This window comes from Mytilus edulis, chromosome 3 (assembly GCF_963676685.1).
Source record: "Mytilus edulis chromosome 3, xbMytEdul2.2, whole genome shotgun sequence".
Classification (NCBI taxonomy): Eukaryota; Metazoa; Mollusca; class Bivalvia; order Mytilida; family Mytilidae; genus Mytilus; species Mytilus edulis.
In genome coordinates, this window is record NC_092346.1 from 28,589,725 (window position 1) to 28,610,276 (window position 20,552).

At 33.9% G+C, this 20,552-nt stretch overlaps 2 protein-coding genes and 1 long non-coding RNA gene across 3 annotated transcripts; 2 read left to right on the forward strand and 1 right to left on the reverse strand.

Moving 5' to 3' along the window:
* Window positions 1-10,870: 10,870 nt before the first annotated feature.
* On the forward strand, window positions 10,871-12,466 carry LOC139514821 (uncharacterized). Its single transcript, XR_011662714.1, has 3 exons — window positions 10,871-11,064; window positions 11,713-11,876; window positions 12,327-12,466. It is a non-coding gene; the product is annotated as an uncharacterized lncRNA (long non-coding RNA).
* Window positions 12,467-12,942: 476 nt separating this feature from the next.
* LOC139515144 (DNA ligase 1-like) lies at window positions 12,943-15,603 on the forward strand. Its single transcript, XM_071304706.1, has 3 exons — window positions 12,943-13,018; window positions 13,521-13,794; window positions 14,219-15,603. Exons 1-3 carry the CDS (start codon window positions 12,944-12,946, stop codon window positions 15,601-15,603), a joined length of 1,734 nt encoding a protein of 577 aa, XP_071160807.1. The 5' UTR covers window position 12,943.
* Window positions 15,604-15,982: 379 nt separating this feature from the next.
* Window positions 15,983-19,570, reverse strand: LOC139515145 (salivary glue protein Sgs-4-like). Its single transcript, XM_071304707.1, has 2 exons — window positions 19,540-19,570; window positions 15,983-16,659 (listed from the first exon to the last, which is right to left on the reverse strand). Exons 1-2 carry the CDS (start codon window positions 19,568-19,570, stop codon window positions 15,983-15,985), a joined length of 708 nt encoding a protein of 235 aa, XP_071160808.1.
* Between the last annotated feature and the right edge of the window lie 982 nt (window positions 19,571-20,552).

The following is a 20,552-nucleotide window of genomic DNA, read 5'->3' on the forward strand; positions in this document are numbered from 1 at the left end:
GAACATAGGGGTAAAATGTAGATTTTGGCTTATATCTCTGAAACCAAAGCGTTTAGAGCAAATCTGACAGAGGTAAAATTGTTAATCAGATCTATATGTCCTGAACTTTTCAGATGAATCTTCTCTGAAACTACTAAGACAAATTTCACCAAACTTGTCCACAATCATCATTAGGGTATGTAGTTTAAAAAAATGTGTCTGATGACCCTGCCTGCGAACTAAGATGGCGGACATGGCTAAAAATAGTACATAGGGTAAAATGCAGTTTTTGGCTAAAATCTCAGAAACCAAAGCATTTAAGGCAAATCTGACGGGATAAATTTGTTCGTTAGGTCAAAGTCTATCTGCCCTGAAATTTTCAGACCAATCAGGCAACCTGTTGTTGGGTTGCTGCCACTGAATTGGTAATTTTCAGAAAATTTTGCAGCTTTTGGTTATTATCTTGAATATTATTATAGATAGAGATAAACTGTAAACAGCAATATTGTACAGCAAAGTAAGACCTACAAATAAGTTAACATAATCAAAATTGTAAATTGACCCCTTAAGGAGTAATTGCCCTTTATAGTCAATTTTTAACAATTTTCAGAAATTTTGTTAATTTGTAAATCTTTATTCATTTATGATATGCACATAGACCAAGGTGAGTGACACAGACTCTTTAGAGCCTCTATTTTTTTGATGGAGAATGTCTTCAGTTAAATAATAGTCACATATTCAAAGAGATATTAAATCACCAAGGCTTTATAACAGTGAATATTAAGAATAAACTCTAGACTAATAAAATTTCAAAATACTGATGTAGGTTGTGTAACAATTTGTAATCTTTCTAGTTCAATTTTTCTTAGCGCTACACTACTTCCAGATGCAAGAAAATATATTGGTTTTCTCCTGGAAGTGTGTTAACCTAGACAGCAGCAGGTTGCAGGTTGGAAAAATGGCAAGGTCAACATGATCCAAAAAAAGGCTTGAAATTGGTTTTTGCTGCTTCTATGATAACACACAAATCAATGAATCCACAGTAGTCCATTTATATATTTCTTCCCTCACGGTCATAAAAATTTCGAGCATGATTTTTGTACTCAGACTCAAAAATCAACCAATCAAATTACTGGATTTCATGTTTCGAGCATGATTTTTGTGCTCCGAGCACTGATCAAAGTTTAATGCCTTCAAGGGTGATTGTGCTAGTATTTATGAGGATAAGATGTAAATTAGAATTGAAAGCAAAATGAGTAAGATTGAATTGTGTATGTAGTGCAAGTACATGTATTACAATCAAAATCAGAATTAGAATACATTTAGTTAAACAGCAAGTCAAATTGGGTTGTTCAATAGAATTGGATCTTCAAAGATATACAGGGGGATTTTTGGACTTCCTCTATTGAAGTTAGCACTGAAATATAACCTTGCAAAATTAAGGAAGTAAGAAATGTACTTTTTCCAGTTTTACAAAGAAAATGGGGAAATAATTTTAAGACAAGGAAATGTGCCGTATTAGTTAATGAGACAGCAACCAGTGTCAGGAAAAACAAAGACAGTTGGAGGTTAACAATAGAAAGATGGCAAGCTTCTTATTATGCAAAGAAACCTTGATATGATGGAAACTTGTTGTTGTCTTACCTGTATTGTTCTGTAAAAGGCTGTATGTTGAATACTGTACAAGGGTAAACAGATAATAGTATTTTTATCATTTCCTTAAAGGGCTGCTGTATTGCTTATACAGGTCTGTGGGTAGATGATGTATTGTATTTCTTTTGGTTGATGTTTTTATGCCTTATATTACTTTGGGTTGGTGTTGTTTTTGTCTCATTTTACTTTAGGTTGGTGTTGTTTTTGACACATTTACTTTGGGTTGGTGTTGTTTTGCCTGATATAGTTTTTCATTGGTGTAACTTGGCTGTATATTACTTTTGGTTTTGGTTGTATTGACTTATATTTCTTTTAGTTGGTGTTGTTTTGCTTTATATAACTTTTGATTGTAGTTTTTTTGCCTTTTATTTCTCTTTATATGGTGTTGTTTTGCTTAATATTACTTTTGGTTGGTGTTGTTTTGCCTTATAATAATTTTGGATGGTGTTGTTTTGCCTTATAATAATTTTGGATGGTGTTGTTTTGCCTTATAATAATTTTGGATGGTGTTGTTTTGTCTTATATTACTTTTGGATGGTGTTGTTTTGTCTTATATTATTTTGGATGGTGTTGTTTGGTCTTATATATCTTGTTGGTGTTGTCTTGACATATTTTACTTTTGGTTGTTTTTTTCCCTTAAATTACTTTTCAAATTGTTGTTTTGTCTTGTTTTACTTTTGTTTTTTGTTGGTTTTTTTTTCACTTTCAGTTTTGTGGTTTTTTTTGGGTCTTATTTCACTTTTGATTGGTGTTGTTTTGCCTTTTATTTCTTTTTAGATGGTGTTGTTTTGCTAAATATTACTTTTGGTTGGTGTTGTTTTGCCTTATAATACTTTTGGTTGGTGTAATTTTGTGATTTATTCTTTTTGATTAGTGTTGTTTTGTCTTATATTGCTTTTTGTTGGAGTTGCTTGGACTTTGTAGTTGTTTTTCCTAATATTTCTTTTGGTTAGGGTTGTTTCGTCTTATATAACTTTTACTTGGGTTGGTTTTTTTATTTTACTATTGGTTGGTGTTGTTTTGCCTACTATTTTTTTTGGTTTATGTTGTGTTGCCTCATTTTACTTTTAATTAGTGTTGTTTAGCCTTATTTTACATTTGGTTAGTGTTGTAATGGCTTATATTAGTTTTAGGTGGTGTAATTTTGCTTTATATTTTTTTTGGTTGGTGTTGTTTTGCCTCATATAGCATTTGGTCTGGGATATTTTGACTTATATTGCTTGTGATTGGTGTTGTTTTGCTTTATGTTTCTATTGGTTGGTGTTTTTAGTCTTATACTGTTTTTGATTGGTGTTGTTTTACCTTATATTGCTCTTGGTTGGTGTAATTATGCCGTATATTACTTTTCTATGGTGTTGTGTTGTTTTGCTTTATTTTACTTTAGATTGTGTTGTTTTTCCTTATATTTCTTCAGTTGGTGTTGTTTTGCCTTATTTTACTTTTGGTTGGTGTTGTTTTCTCTAATATTTCTTTAGGTTGATTGGTTTTGTTTTTGCTTAATTTACTGGTGTTTGGTGTTGTTTAGTCTTATATTGCTTATAGTTTGTGTAATTTTGCCTTAAATTACATTTGGTTGGTGTGGTTTTGCTTTATATTGCTTTTGGTTGGTTTGGTTTTGCTTTATATTGCTTTTGGTGAGTGTTGTTTTGCCTGATAATACTTTTGGTATGCGTTGTTTTGCCTCATTCTACTGTTGGTTATTCTTTCTTTGACCTGGTATTGCTTTTGGTTGGTGTTCTTATTCATTATTTGTTGTTTTGCCTCATTTTATTTTTGTCTTGATATTGCTTTTGGTTGTTGTGTTTTGTCTTATATTACTTTAAGATGGTGCTGTCTTGCCTCATATTACTCTTGGTTTGTGTTGTTTCCCCTTATATTTCTTTTGATGGGCGTTGTTTTGCCTCATTTTCTTTTTATTGGTGTTGTTTTGCCTCATACTATATTTGGTTAGTGTTGTTTCCTCTGATATTTCTTTTGGTTGGCTTTGTTTTGCTTCATATTATGTTTTGATTGGTGTAGTTTTGCAATCATTCACTTGTGATTGGTGTTGTTTAGCTTTATATTGCTTATGGTTTGTGTAATTTTGCCGTATATTACTTTTGGTTGGTGTTGTTTTGCCTAATATTGCTTTTGGTTGGTGTTGTTTTGCCTGATATTGCTTTTGATTGGTGTTGTTTTGCCTGATATTGCTTTTGATTGGCGTTGTTTTGCTTAATTCTACTGTTGGTTGTTGGTTGTTGTTTGTTTGAACCGATAGTGCTTTTGGTAGGTGTTGTTTTGCATTATTTTGATTTTGGTAAGATTGTTTGGCTTAATACGGTATTACTTTTGTTTGTGTTGTTTGACCTCATATCAATTTTGGTTGGTGTAGTGTTGCTTTAGAATACTGTCTAATATACCTTTCTGTTGGTGGGTTTTTTGGCCTCATATTGATCTGTATTAATAATGTTTGCCTCATTTGAATTTTGGTTGCTGTTGTTTTGTCTCTTATTTTGCTTTCGATTGGTGTTGTTTATCCTTATATTGCCTTTGGTTGGTGTAATTATGCCGTATATTTCTTTTGGTTTGTGTTGATTTGTCTCTATATTGCTTTTGGTTGTTGATATTTTACCTTATGTCACTTTTGGATGGTGTTGTTTTGTCTTATATATTTCTTTTAGTTGGCGTTGTTTCCCTTATATATTTTTTGATTCGCGTTGTTTTGCCTTAATTTACTGGTGTTTGGTGTTGTTTAGCCTTATATTGGTTATGGTTTGTGTAATTTTGCCTTAAATTACATTTGGTTGGTGTTGTTTTGCTTTATATTGCTTTTGTTTGGTGTTGTTTTGCCTAATAATGCGTTTGGTTGGCGTTGTTTTGCCTCATTCTACTGTTGGTTGTTCTTTCTTTGACCTGGTATTGCTTTTGGTTGGTGTTCTTATGCATTATTCGTTGTTTTGCCTCATTTTATTTTTGTCTTGATATTGCTTTTGGTTGTTGTGTTTTGCATTATATTACTTTAAGATGGTGCAGTCTTGCCTCATATTACTCTTGGTTTGTGTTGTTTCCCCTTATATTACTTTTGATGGGCGTTGTTTTGCCTCATTTTTCTTTTGATTGGTGTTGTTTTTCCTCATTACATATTTGGTTAATGTTGTTTCCCCTGATATTTCTTTTGGTTGGCGTTCTTTTTGCGTCATATTATATTTGGATTGGTGTAGTTTTGCCATCATTCACTGGTGTTTGGTGTTGTTTAGCTTTACATTGCTGATGGTTTGTGTAATTTTGCCGTATATTACTTTTGGTTGGTGTTGTTTTGCCTAATATTGCTTTTGGTAGGTGTTGTTTTGCATTATTCTAATTTTGGTAAGATTGTTTTGCTTAATATGGTATTACTTATGTTTGTGTTGTTTGACCTCATATCAATTTTGGTTGGTGTAGTGTTGTCTTAGAATACTTTTGATTAGTGTGTTTGGTCTCATATTGATTTTGGTTGGGGTTAATTCTGCCTAATTTACCTTTTGGTTGGAGTTTTTTTTCGCCTCATTTCGATCTGTATTGGTATTGTTTGCCTCATTTGAATTTTGGTTGCTGTTGTTTTGTCTCTTATTTTGCTTTCGATTGGTGTTGTTTATCCTTATATTGACTTTGGTTGGTGTAATTATGCCGTATATTTCTTTTGGTTTGTGTTGATTTGTCTCTATACTGCTTTTGGTTGTTGGTATTTTACCTTATGTCACTTTTGGATGGTGTTGTTTTGTCTTATATATTTCTTTTAGTTGGCGTTGTTTCCCTTATATGTTTTTTGATTCGCGTTGTTTTGCCTTAATTTACTGGTGTTTGGTGTTGTTTAGCCTTATATTGGTTATGGTTTGTGTAATTTTGCCTTAAATTACATTTGGTTGGTGTTGTTTTGCTTTATATTGCTTTTGGTTGGTGTTGTTTTGCCTAATAATGCGTTTGGTTGGCGTTGTTTTGCCTCATTCTACTGTTGGTTGTTCTTTCTTTGACCTGGTATTGCTTTTGGTTGGTGTTCTTATGCATTATTCGTTGTTTTGCCTCATTTTATTTTTGTCTTGATATTGCTTTTGGTTGTTGTGTTTTGCATTATATTACTTTAAGATGGTGCAGTCTTGCCTCATATTACTCTTGGTTTGTGTTGTTTCCCCTTATATTACTTTTGATGGGCGTTGTTTTGCCTCATTTTTCTTTTGATTGGTGTTGTTTTTCCTCATTACATATTTGGTTAATGTTGTTTCCCCTGATATTTCTTTTGGTTGGCGTTCTTTTGCGTCATATTATATTTGGATTGGTGTAGTTTTGCCATCATTCACTGGTGTTTGGTGTTGTTTAGCTTTACATTGCTGATGGTTTGTGTAATTTTGCCGTATATTACTTTTGGTTGGTGTTGTTTTGCCTAATATTGCTTTTGGTAGGTGTTGTTTTGCATTATTCTAATTTTGGTAAGATTGTTTTGCTTAATATGGTATTACTTATGTTTGTGTTGTTTGACCTCATATCAATTTTGGTTGGTGTAGTGTTGTCTTAGAATACTTTTGATAAGTGTGTTTGGTCTCATATTGATTTTGGTTGGGGTTAATTCTGCCTAATTTACCTTTTGGTTGGAGTTTTTTTTCGCCTCATTTCGATCTGTATTGGTATTGTTTGCCTCATTTGAATTTTGGTTGCTGTTGTTTTGTCTCTTATTTTGCTTTCGATTGGTGTTGTTTATCCTTATATTGACTTTGGTTGGTGTAATTATGCCGTATATTTCTTTTGGTTTGTGTTGATTTGTCTCTATACTGCTTTTGGTTGTTGGTATTTTACCTTATGTCACTTTTGGATGGTGTTGTTTTGTCTTATAAATTTCTTTTAGTTGGCGTTGTTTCCCTTATATGTTTTTTGATTCGCGTTGTTTTGCCTTAATTTACTGGTGTTTGGTGTTGTTTAGCCTTATATTGGTTATGGTGTGTGTAATTTTGCCTTAAATTACATTTGGTTGGTGTTGTTTTGCTTTATATTGCTTTTGGTTGGTGTTGTTTTGCCTAATAATGCGTTTGGTTGGCGTTGTTTTGCCTCATTCTACTGTTGGTTGTTCTTTCTTTGACCTGGTATTGCTTTTGGTTGGTGTTCTTATGCATTATTCGTTGTTTTGCCTCATTTTATTTTTGTCTTGATATTGCTTTTGGTTGTTGTGTTTTGCATTATATTACTTTAAGATGGTGCAGTCTTGCCTCATATTACTCTTGGTTTGTGTTGTTTCCCCTTATATTACTTTTGATGGGCGTTGTTTTGCCTCATTTTTCTTTTGATTGGTGTTGTTTTTCCTCATTACATATTTGGTTAATGTTGTTTCCCCTGATATTTCTTTTGGTTGGCGTTCTTTTGCGTCATATTATATTTGGATTGGTGTAGTTTTGCCATCATTCACTGGTGTTTGGTGTTGTTTAGCTTTACATTGCTGATGGTTTGTGTAATTTTGCCGTATATTACTTTTGGTTGGTGTTGTTTTGCCTAATATTGCTTTTGGTAGGTGTTGTTTTGCATTATTCTAATTTTGGTAAGATTGTTTTGCTTAATATGGTATTACTTATGTTTGTGTTGTTTGACCTCATATCAATTTTGGTTGGTGTAGTGTTGTCTTAGAATACTTTTGATTAGTGTGTTTGGTCTCATATTGATTTTGGTTGGGGTTAATTCTGCCTAATTTACCTTTTGGTTGGAGTTTTTTTTCGCCTCATTTCGATCTGTATTGGTATTGTTTGCCTCATTTGAATTTTGGTTGCTGTTGTTTTGTCTCTTATTTTGCTTTCGATTGGTGTTGTTTATCCTTATATTGACTTTGGTTGGTGTAATTATGCCGTATATTTCTTTTGGTTTGTGTTGATTTGTCTCTATACTGCTTTTGGTTGTTGGTATTTTACCTTATGTCACTTTTGGATGGTGTTGTTTTGTCTTATATATTTCTTTTAGTTGGCGTTGTTTCCCTTATATGTTTTTTGATTCGCGTTGTTTTGCCTTAATTTACTGGTGTTTGGTGTTGTTTAGCCTTATATTGGTTATGGTTTGTGTAATTTTGCCTTAAATTACATTTGGTTGGTGTTGTTTTGCTTTATATTGCTTTTGGTTGGTGTTGTTTTGCCTAATAATGCGTTTGGTTGGCGTTGTTTTGCCTCATTCTACTGTTGGTTGTTCTTTCTTTGACCTGGTATTGCTTTTGGTTGGTGTTCTTATGCATTATTCGTTGTTTTGCCTCATTTTATTTTTGTCTTGATATTGCTTTTGGTTGTTGTGTTTTGCATTATATTACATGTACTTTAAGATGGTGCACTCTTGCCTCATATTACTCTTGGTTTGTGTTGTTTCCCCTTATATTTCTTTTGATGGGCGTTGTTTTGCCTCATTTTTCTTTTGATTGGTGTTGTTTTGCCTCATTACATATTTGGTTAATGTTGTTTCCCCTGATATTTCTTTTGGTTGGCGTTCTTTTGCGTCATATTATATGTTGATTGGTGTAGTTTTGCCATTATTCACTGGTATTTGGTGTTGTTTAGCTTTACATTGCTGATGGTTTGTGTAATTTTGCCGTATATTACTTTTGGTTGGTGTTGTTTTGCCTAATATTGCTTTTGGTAGGTGTTGTTTTGCATTATTCTAATTTTGGTAAGATTGTTTTGCTTAATATGGTATTACTTATGTTTGTGTTGTTTGACCTCATATCAATTTTGGTTGGTGTAGTGTTGTCTTAGAATACTTTTGATTAGTGTGTTTGGTCTCATATTGATTTTGGTTAGGGTTAATTCTGCCTAATTTACCTTTTGGTTGGAGTTTTTTTTTCGCCTCATTTCGTTCTGTATTGGTATTGTTTGCCTCATTTGAATTTTGGTTGCTGTTGTTTTGTCTCTTATTTTGCTTTCGATTGGTGTTGTTTATCCTTATATTGCCTTTGGTTGGTGTAATTATGCCGTATATTTCTTTTGGTTTGTGTTGATTTGTCTCTATATTGCTTTTGGTTGTTGATATTTTACCTTATGTCACTTTTGGATGGTGTTGTTTTGTCTTATATATTTCTTTCAGTTGGCGTTGTTTCCCTTATTTATCTTTTGATTCGCGTTGTTTTGCCTTATATTTCTTCTGGTTTGTGTTGAATTGCCTTAGATTACTTTTGGTTTTTGTTATTTTGCCTTATAAATATGCTTTCGGTTGTCGTTGTTTTTCCACATATTGCTTTGGGTTGGCGTTGTTTTGCCTCATTCTACTGTTGGTTGTTGTTTCGTTGAGCCGATTTTGCTTATGGTTGATGTTCTCTTATATGTTTTCCGTTTGGTTCGGGTTGTTTGGCTTAATATAACTTTTGGTTGGTGTTGTTTTACCTCATATCTGCAATTTTGATTGTTGTAATGTTGCCTTATACTACTTTTGGATGGTATGTTTTGCCTTATATTGCTTTTGGTTGGGGTTGTTCTGCCTTTTTTACTTTTGAAGGGTGTTTTTCTTTGGGTCATTTTACTTTTGATTGGTGTTTTGTCCCCTTATATTTCTTTTGATTGGCGTTGGGTTTTTTTGCCTGATATTGCTTTTGGTTGGTGTTGCTTTTTTCCTTATATTATTTTTCGGAGGTGTTGATTCGTCTCGTTTTACATATAGTTGGTTGTTCTTTTGCCTTATTTCGGTTGGCGTTGTTTCTCATATTACTTTTGATTGTTGTTGCTTTGCCTTATATTTCTTTTGGTTGGGGTTGTTTGGCCTTATAATAAATTACTTTTGGTTTTGGGGTTTTTTTTTTGCTTTTGTTTAGTGTTGTTGTACCTTATGATACTTTTGGTTGGTATTGTTTTGTCTAATATTGCTTTTGGTTGCTGACTTTAATTGACCTTTAATCTAGAATTTTGTTTCCAAGCTAAGCTGTGTAATGATGATTTGTTTTTAATTTTTAAATAGGCTCCGTGTTGAAGACCGTACCTTGATCTATAATGGTTTACTTTTTATAAATTGTGACTCGGATGGAGAGTTGTCTCATTGGCACTCATACCACGTCTTCCTATATTTATATACACTCCAAAGAATCACTACGGATGGCTATTTTTTTGTTGTTGTTGTACATATGAAACTATCAAGATAACCTTAAGACTTGGCAAACGCTGATAACAACTTATTGACAAACACTCGGAACAACTTATTGGCGAAAATTGGTACCAATTTATTGACAAACACTAGTAACAATTTATTGACAAACACTAGTAACAATTTATTGACAAACACTAGTAACAATTATTGACAAACACGAGTAACAATTATTGACAAACACGGGTAACTACTTACTGACAAACACGGATATCAACTTATTGACAAACACGAGAAACAACTTATTGACAAATACTCGGATATTGACAAATACTAGGAACAACTTATTGACTAACACGGGTAACAACTTATGGACAGACAATGGTGTGTACTCAAAACAAGATTGGTACAAATTATTGCCAAACTCTTGGAACAACCTATTAACTTAAACATTGAACAACTTTTAGCCAAATATTAGTTTTGACTTATTGGCAAACACTGGTAACAACTTTTTAACTTATGGAACCTTAACAGACACCAGAAACAAGTTATTTACGCCCAATAAATAAACAAACACTGGTAACAACTTATCAATACATAGTAAATTAGCAAACTATAAAACAACTTATTAAAACACAATAAATTAACAAACACTGGTATCAACTTCTGAACAAACCCAATAAGTTAACAAAAGTCTGACAACTTCTTGACGAACATATTACAACTTATTAGCCGTCATCACACAGAAAAGGGAGATAACTATATGAAAACTGCAGGCTGCGCTGTTACCATTGACAAATGAAACATCTTTTGGAACAACTTTCTGACAAACACAGTGAACAACTTATTGACAAACACTTGAAACACTTTATTAACTACTCTTTGGTCAGTTGTTGTCTTTTGACACATTCCATTCCCAATTTATTTCCAATGAATACAACCAACGACACAAGTTAGACAAACACTTAAATACTTTACAATTATTGGGCGTTATCACGCGAAAAAGGTACACTTAATTCTTTACAATTATTGGGCGTTATCACGCGAAAAAGGTACACTTAAACACTTTACAATTATTGGGCGTTATCACGCGAAAAAGGTACACTTAAACACTTTACAATTATTGGGCGTTATCACGCGAAAAAGGTACACTTAAACACTTTACAATTATTGGACGTTATCACGCGAAAAAGGTAGAAGCATGTAGCAATGAATCCAAGAAAACTATGCGGCTACACTAGCTGTTACCATACTTCGACGTCATAAATATCCCCAATGCCAACGTTATTGTCGAAGTATCGGCAATACACTGCAGCAAGGAAGTTTTTAAAGTAAAAAGAATCATTCTATTCAGCTTTTTGAAGATAAGAAAATCGAAAGACAATTCTGGTGAGTAATGTTATTTCACTTTTTTCAAGGAATGTACATTATTTATTTAGAAAAAACAAGCATAAAACAAAAAACCCGCATTTAAGAAATCGTGGTATGAGCTCCTATCAAGTCACGACAATTTATTTTATCGCTAATACTTATCTAACATATTAAAACGTCTAAGGTTTAAATAAATGAAGAATTAGTGTTTCCTCAACAAAACCTAGGTATAATTTTGTTACTGTTGGTCATTTTTCGCAGGTCATATGCAATCTACTTATGGTCAGACTTCTTGAAAATGCTTATTTAGCCAAATGTATTTAAAACTATATAGCCTAACTACAGGAAAAAAGTTGGAAATACAAAGTGACTTGAAAACAAACACTGAACAGAAAACAAATGACCAACAGAAGCGACCACTGTGGTGAATGCAATTTAATTTCTATAATGATTGAATGAGCGATGATTGTAACATACCTAGAAAAAAATCTTCTTCAATGTATATAAATATAGAAACAACTAAAAATATATTCAGTGAAACCATATTTGATTACATTATTCAGCAGATTTCGAAATTTAAAAAAATGAAGGGGTAGGGAAAGGGGGTTGTGATACAAAAGATTTCACGATACGTTTTTAACTAATACTTGGTTCAACAATTAATAGGTTGACAATGGCAATGTCCACCCAGCAAGAGGAGAGGGATCATTTTACCGTGTCCGGATTTTGTGAGGCCATTCTGTGTACAGCAGAATTCGAGTGTTCGCTTGATTTCATACTACACAAAAAGGCGTCTGAGGCAAAGAGGCTAATTTGGAAAATGGAATTAAGTATGTATTACCAATATCATATTCAAATCTTATTTAGATAAACAGGTCAATTATTCAATAAATATAGTCCGTTTTATTCTGTCACTGTATTTCGCTCTACACTCTGTTCTCAGTTTTGCTTCCTGTAATAATTCATTTGATAGTTTTCTCTTTAAATTCAAATTCTAGTTGTGTGAGGCACAACCCAAATGGGACAATTGCACAATACCAAAAAAATAACCTTCAGACATCTAAGGGTCAACATATGGCCTCCAATGAAAAACAAGAATATGTCAATAAGACAAAATTTGCAAATTTCTATTCGGTCATCCAACAAGAGCGTAAAATTTGAACGGTTAACTGATTCTGTTGTAACAAGTTCAATATATTGAGAATAATTTCATGCAACATCTTCCTTAAAATTTGAGCAGACCTTCCTTATTTTAAAATCTAATTGATTTATTTCAACAGAGAGAGAAAATAAGGAAGAGCAGAAATCAGAAACAGACGAGGATCAAACAGAAATTATGAATGAGGAAGAAAAGAAACCAGAAATGGATGTTGATATATCAACAGAGCAGAGAACAGGTAATTTTCTTTCATATTTTTACGCAATTCAATTGTCACCACATTTGCTTGTTGTGTACAAAATAAGAAGATGTGGTATGATTACAAATGAGACAACTCCCCACTCGAGACCAACTATATATGTTACCATGTGGCCTTTAATAATGAGTGTCACCCATACCGCTTATTCAGTGTATCTTTAATGAAAGTTTTAAAAAATTTCTTCACTGAGTATGACAAATCTGAATGAAAATAAGGACACCTACAGGTGCGGGAGTTTCTCGCTACATTGAAGACCCATTTGTGACCTTCGGCTGTTGTCTGCTCTATGGTCGGGTTGTTGTCGCTTTGACACATTCCCCATTTCCTTTCTCAATTTTAAGTAAGCTATCATATCATCTCAGATGAAAGTTTATATTTTTAATTCTTAAGTTAGTTTGTGGCAATGATGGGACTTATAAATATAAAGGCCGGAGGAAAAGCAGTAAAAGCTTTGTCTTTTTTCTTTCTTTCTAGGAATTATGATTACAAAGCCGATCCACGTGCAGAGAATTGGAAAGAACCCATTGGAGAATGCCGTCGGACATATAAATAAGGTACAATAAAGAATTAAGGGGACATTATAATGGGGTAGATGTTAATGGTAATAAGAATCCAATTTCTAAGTAGAACAGTGATTTCATTGCTGTTCTTCATATTCACGATGAAATCTGTTCTCATTTTAAAAATTCCTTTAAATGTAACGTTGCAACACATTTTCTAAACGGTAAAAGCTAAAGTTGTTCCATTTTATTTTAGCCGAAGGATGTGCTTTCTTCGTGCTCATGTGCCTGATAGTCAGTTGGGTTTTGGGTGGTTGTAATGAAAATCAAGAGATTTTCAATGGTAAATTTGAGCTTTATGTATGCCGTAAATCTTATTTGTTTCAAATTTATACAACTTTTTAACATTTTGATAATAAATTTTTCGTTTTTTTTTGTTTTTTAAACGTATCTTGAAATATATCTTTAGTGAGTAATCAATTTTTTTGCAACATTTCAATATCAATTTTACGTGTGCGTGTTGTGATATTTGAAAAATGCTGTATTATCATTATAGGATTCAGTTCAGACTTCTGTACTGAAAGGATCAATAAATGACAAAGAAGCGAAAAAGGACGAAAGGAAAATGAAAAGAGAACTTATGAAAGTGGAAAAAATAAGACGGAAAAAAGCTAAAGAAGAGGAAATGATTGTTAAAACACAGTTCAAAGCAATCGAAAAGAGTAACCAAAGACAAAATAATGATGTGAAGTCAAAATGGAAGAAGGAACAAAAGAGGAGAAAGCAGATGAAAAAGATGGTTGAAAAGGGAAATAGGAATTTAGAAAAAGGTATTTATTTCATAAATATGTCTACTTTCTTCAGTCTTCTTCTGACTTAACGAGTTTTGATGGTTATAGTTGCCGTAGGCGTAAGTATTTTCTAACTTCAACCAACCATTGCCAATGATGTATTAAACTCAATAAAAGAAATATACAAATTTCTAATTCAATTATGATCATATTTCACATTTTTATGATATAATGTATTATTGTCTAATTCAGAGTTCCATGTACATACACGATTCATGAAAAGTTTGTCTTATAGTTTTTAGTATAACAATATTTTAAATTTAAAGAAAAATACATATATTAGATGCGGGTGATAGGTACATTTAGGATCACTTCTTCAAAAAATAAACCCAGAGTGCACCGGGAGTTTAAAATCTTTTATGAAAACATTATGAAATTTCTACATCCGTGTTTATCTTTACAGAAATGAAGAAGATCGAGAAAAAGAGAGTAAAGGACGAAAAGAAGAAAGTATTCCAAGCTATTGATGTTGCTCAAGAAAAGCAAAATGATTTAACAACAGTAAGAACAGATGAAGAAACAGAGAAAAATAAAGACGATAAAAATAAAACTATCGATATTGATGGGGAACAACAAAATGGTTCCAAAATAGTCAAAGCAAATGAAGAGACAGAGAATGACGAAGACGAGATGGAGACAACAGATCAAACAATCGATGTTGAGAAAAACAAAACAGAGAAAGAGACAGAGATAACCGAAGACGAGAGGGAGACAACAGATCAAACAATCGATGTTGAGAAAAACAAAACAGAGAAAGAGACAGAGATAACCAAAAACGAGAGGGAGACAACAGATCAAACAATCGATGTTGAGAAAAACAAAACAGAGAAAGAGACAGAGATAACCGAAGACGAGAGGGAGACAACAGATCAAACAATCGATGTTGAGAAAAACAAAACAGAGACAGAGACAGAGATAACCGAAGACGAGAGGAAGACAACAGATCAAACAATCGATGTTGAGAAAAACAAAACAGAGACAGAGACAGAGATAACCGAAGACGAGAGGGAGACAACAGATCAAACAATCGATGTTGAGAAAAACAAAACAGAGAAAGAGACAGAGATAACCGAAGACGAGAGGGAGACAACAGATCAAACAATCGATGTTGAGAAAAACAAAACAGAGAAAGAGACAGAGATAACCGAAGACGAAAGGGAGACAACAGTTCAAACAATCGATGTTGAGAAACCCAAAACAGAGAAAGAGACAGAGATAACCGTAGACGAAAGGGAGACAACAGATCAAACAATCGATGTTGAGAAAAACAAAACAGAGAAAGAGACAGAGATAACCGAAGACGAGAGGGAGACAACAGATCAAACAATCGATGTTGAGAAAAACAAAACAGAGAAAGAGACAGAGATAACCGAAGACGAGAGGGAGACAACAGATCAAACAATCGATGTTGAGAAAAACAAAACAGAGAAAGAGACAGAGATAACCGAAGACGAGAGGGAGACAACAGATCAAACAATCGATGTTGAGAAAAACAAAACAGAGAAAGAGACAGAGTTAACCGAAGACGAGAGGGAGACAACAGATCAAACAATCGATGTTGAGAAAAACAAAACAGAGAAAGAGACAGAGATAACCGAAGGACAGACAATCACCTGTGATAGTATTGGAAATAATGAAGTGAAAGAAAATTCCGAAAATGATGCAAAAGACATTAAAATGAGTACCAAAAATGCCGGAAAGAAAACCACATTTGCTGCCAGAATCAGTGGATTCTTCCGATCCTTATTGTGTATCAAAAGACAAAAGAAAAGCAAAGATGTGTGTTGATGAACTAGTTATTTTCTAACAATTCTTATTTTTCTACACTATCTTCTTAATAAAAAGCCAAAATCATTGTTATTTAGCCTTGAGGAACCTGTTTTATTTAGAGACTTTATTTGAGAATAAATCTAGTATTTTGTAACTGCTAGTATACTCCTACTTCAAAAGTTTGTGTCTCTTCTCTTTTTGTTGGTTTTTGTGTGTGTTTCATGCCGATCTTAAAAGGTCAAACTAAGATATGTGTTGATTAATATGTTTTATTCATCAAATGTTATCTTATTAATGTTTTAATGTTTAATTTTCTTAACGAAAACCCAAAAAGCAAGGGTTTATATTTACTAGATAAACGTCTTAAGTACCATGCAATGCATATTTTTACAACTTATTATTGCAGAAATCGTGCAAGTTCGCCAAACGAAATTGTCCTGTCGACGTGCTGGTGATAGAAAAAAGGTTCTGGTTCTGTTCTCCTATGTCCTGGTTCTGTTCTCCTATGTCCTGGTTCTGTTCTCCTATGTTCTGGTTCTGTTCTTCTATGTCCTGGTTCTGTTCTCCTATGTCCTGGCTCTGTTCTCCTATGTTCTGGTTCTGTTCTCCTATGTTCTGGTTCTGTTATCCTATGTCCTGGTTCTGTTCTCCTATGTTCTGGTTCTGTTCTCCTATGTTCTGGTTCTGTTCTTCTATGTCCTGGTTCTGTTCTCCTATAACCTGGCTCTGTTCTATGTTCTGGTTCTGTTCTCCTATGTTCTGGTTCTGTTATCCTATGTCCTGGTTCTGTTCTCCTATGTTCTGGTTCTGTTCTCCTATGTTCTGGTTCTGTTCTCCTATGTCCTGGTTCTGTTCTCCTATGTCCTCCTATGTCCTGGTTCTGTTCTCCTATGTTCTGGTTCTGTTCTCCTATGTCCTGGTTCTGTTCTCCTATGTTCTGGTTCTGTTCTCCTATGTCCTGGTTCTGTTCTTCTATGTTCTGGTTCTGTTCTATGTCCTGGTTCTGTTCTCCTATGTCCTGGTTCTGTTCTCCTATGTTCTGGTTCTGTTCTCCTATGTTCTGGTTCTGTTCTCCTATGTCCTGGTTCTTTTATGTCCTGGTTCTGTTCTCCTATGTCCTGGTTCTGTTCTCCTATGTCCTGGTTCTGTTCTCCTATGTTCTGGTTCTGTTCTCCTATGTCCTGGATCTGTTCTCCTATGTTCTGGTTCTGTTCTCCTATGTCCTGATTCTGTTCTCCTATGTTCTGGTTCTGTTCTCCTATGTCCTGGTTCTGTTCTCCTATGTTCTGGTTCTGTTCTCCTATGTTCTGGTTCTGTTCTCATATGTCCTGGTTCTGTTATCCTATGTTCTGGTTCTGTTATCCTATGTCCTGGTTCTGTTCTCCTATGTTCTGGTTCTGTTCTCCTATGTCCTGGTTCAAAATCATTGATGCCCTACTGTTAATGACTAGAAAGCTATTATCTGTTTTCTTTAAATCGACATTGTTGTTAACGCTGTTATCGGTTATCAATATTTTAAATTGACTGTAATCCTATTTGCTGACCTGTAAATAGAACTCCTACTGTCCCATTTTAAGATATATGAAAATATGTTTACTGTGACGATTTTCGGGATAAAGACCCTTTTGCATGATCACCAAAATATAGTGTAAAATATTCAATACCTGTATAAAAAAGATGATGTGGTATGTTTGTCAATAGACACATTTCCAATAAGAAACCAAGGAAGTATGTGTAAACAACCATAATCTTGTACGACCTTCTATCATGACCCAAAAATCAAAATGTAAAATGTTTTGCATAAAAATGGAAGTATAAATATAGAACAAAGGATTTTCCCGAATAAAATTGAGAATGGAAACGGGGATGTGTAAAAGACAACAACATGACCATAGAGCTAGACAAAAGTAGAAGGCCACCAATGGGTTTTAAACAGAGCGAAAAAATACCGCATCCAGAGGTAAACTGGTCCGTCGTTCTATCTATAGCTTCGCATCGCAGTGTAGCGACAAGTGAACACAACAGGGGTCCAGTTTAATCCAGAGGCGGGCTTCAGACGGCCCTTACACAAAATGTAATCTAGTTCATTAAAAATGGATGTCACATTCAACTTCATTACCGTGATATAAATCAACTAAAATTTAACAAAGGCAAGAGGCTTCTGACTTTTGCCAGGCGCTAAGATGAGTCGGGATTAAACATGTTCTGTAAAAATCAGGCACAAATAAAGTTGATCAACGCAAACAATTAATCAGATGAGCCTGAACACTTTTTAGATGAGTTTAGATAATAATTTCAGTGTTACCTAAGCATTCTGAATATTGTTTCTCTGACAAAGGAGTAGGTTCACTATTAAAGACCCCTTTTTTGCCCCAAAATATAGCAGTTTTACAAAATTGTTAAAATGTAAACTTTTAGTCATTTATTGGATAGTAGAATGCTTCTGCTACATAAAAATGGGCGGTTTTTGACTATACAATGCACATATAGCACCATTAAGTCATGCTAACTACTGAAATTTTCACAATTCTGGCAATTTAGTTAAATTTTAGACGGTTTCCATGTAAAACGAAAGTGGCCGCAACCGGATGCGACCACTTTCATTTTTGACAAAAACCATCTGAAAAGTGACAATTTTGGGCCTATTTGGTAGATTTATCATATATGAGCTTGAATCGGATCGCTTTTAATGACTAAATTAGTTAAAATCTTTTACATAAATTAATTGAATCAAATGAAATAGACACTTATGTGTTTAAAAAGTGGTCAAAATCTTTCGTCAGATGACCCTGAAATTCGAGGCCAAAATCGGTCCTTACCGGACGTACTCCTTTGTACGAAACTGTAAATACTTTTCTTTTTATTCAACCAAATGAAACTCGGCCTTGTTTCTGTGCGTAAGAATTATGTGTCTTCATCAGATTACTTTGTGAACAATTTAGTGCTGACTAAAAGGATGACAATAGTAAATTGGGGTGGGGTGGAGGGGGATAAGTAATAGGAAGGTCAAAGTGAAAGTTTTAAGCTTGGAATAGTTTTGAAATTCTAAAATTGATGGTAAAAAATTATTAGATGTAGATGTTCAAGAACGATTTTATTACAAAATTTTACAATAAAAACATTTTCCAAGAGTGGAAGGGAATTTCCCGTAAGATTAAAAAGTTAAGAAAATTTAAAGCGTCTAGTCACTTGCTGTATCTTTACGATTATTTTCAACATAAAATTTTTGTCTGAACAGTTGTCATTTTTTTTTAAAGTTCGTAAGAACACTCAATACATATTTCACTATTTTATGGAAGGACAGAGAATGGAGACGAGATAACCTAGATAACACTGACAGAAATAAAAAAAATAACTTTTGCATTTTATAATTTCAAAATAAAGTGAGTTGTCAAGGATTTTTTTTTATAAAGAATTAAGAGGGAGGGGTTAAATGATGTTCCTACTTGTCTATATTTGTATATATTTCATGAATAAATATAAAATATGCCTTTAGAGCAATTTGGACTTGCCGTGTTGTCATGTGACAAATTTACCACTGACGAAATTCATCAGAGCAATTTAGACTTTCCGTGTTGTCATATGACATAAGCACTGACGGGATTCATCAGAGCAATTTAGACTTTCCGTGTTGTCATGTGACATATTTACCACTGACGAGATTCATCAGAACAACTTAGACTTGCCGTGTTGTCTTGTGACATATTTACCACTGACGAGATTCATTAGAACAACTTAAGACTTCCCGTGTTGTCATGTGACATATTTACCACTGACGAGATTCATTAGAGCAACTCAGACTTTCCGTGTTGTCTTGTGACATATTAACCACTGACGTGATTCATTAGAACAACTTAGACTTCCCCTGTTGTCATGTGACATATTTACCACTGACGAGATTCATCAGAACAACTTAGACTTGCCGTGTTGTCATGTGACATATTTACCACTGACGAGATTCATTAGAACAACTTAGACTGGCCATGTTGTCATGTGACATATTCACCACTGACGAGATTCATCAGAGCAACTTAGACTTTCCATGTTGTCATGTGACATATTTACCACTGACGAGATTCATAAGAGCAACTTAGACTTTCCATGTTGTCATGTGACATATTTACCACTGACGAGATTCATTAGAACAACTTAGACTTCCCGTGTTGTCATATGACATATTTACCACTGACGAGATTCATCAGAGCAACTTAGACTTTCCATGTTGTCATATGACATATTTACCACTGACGAGATTCATTAGAGCAACTTAGACTTTCCATGTTGTCATGTGACATATTTACCACTGACGAGATTCATTAGAACAACTTAGACTTCCCGTGTTGTCATGTGACATATTTACCACTGACGAGATTCATTAGAACAACTTAGACTTCCCGTGTTGTCATGTGACATATTTACCACTGACGAGATTCATTAGAACAACTTAGATTTTCAGTGTTGTCATGTGACATATTTACCACTGACGAGATTCATTAGAGCAACTTAGACTTCCCGTGTTGTCATGTAACATATTAACCACTGACAAGATTCATCAGAGCAACTTAGACTTGCCGTGTTGTAATGTGACGTATTAACCACTGACGAGATTTATCAGAGCAACTTAGACTTCCCGTGTTGTCATGTGACATATTTACCACTGACGAGATTCATCAGAGCAACTTAGACTTCTCGTGTTGTCATGTGACATATTTACCACTGACGAGATTTATCAGAGCAACTTAGACTTCCCGTGTTGTCATGTAACATATTAACCACTGACAAGATTCATCAGAGCAACTTAGACTTGCCGTGTTGTAATGTGACGTATTAACCACTGACGAGATTCATCAGAGCAACTTAGACTTCCCGTGTTGTCATGTGACATATTTACCACTGACGAGATTCATCAGAGCAACTTAGACTTCCCGTGTTGTCATGTGACATATTTACCACTGACGAGATTTATC

Coding starts and splice junctions, on each gene's coding strand:
- LOC139515145 (XM_071304707.1), bottom strand. CDS start 19,570: ATGGCCAGTCTAAGTTGTTCTAATGAATCTC. Junction 16,660..19,539: donor AAGTTGTTCTAATGAATCTC/GTCAGTGGTAAA, acceptor ACCAGGACATAG/GAGAACAGAACCAGAACATA.
- LOC139515144 (XM_071304706.1), top strand. CDS start 12,944: ATGATTACAAAGCCGATCCACGTGCAGAGAATTGGAAAGAACCCATTG. Junction 13,019..13,520: donor CCGTCGGACATATAAATAAG/GTACAATAAAGA, acceptor TTATCATTATAG/GATTCAGTTCAGACTTCTGT. Junction 13,795..14,218: donor AAATAGGAATTTAGAAAAAG/GTATTTATTTCA, acceptor TTATCTTTACAG/AAATGAAGAAGATCGAGAAA.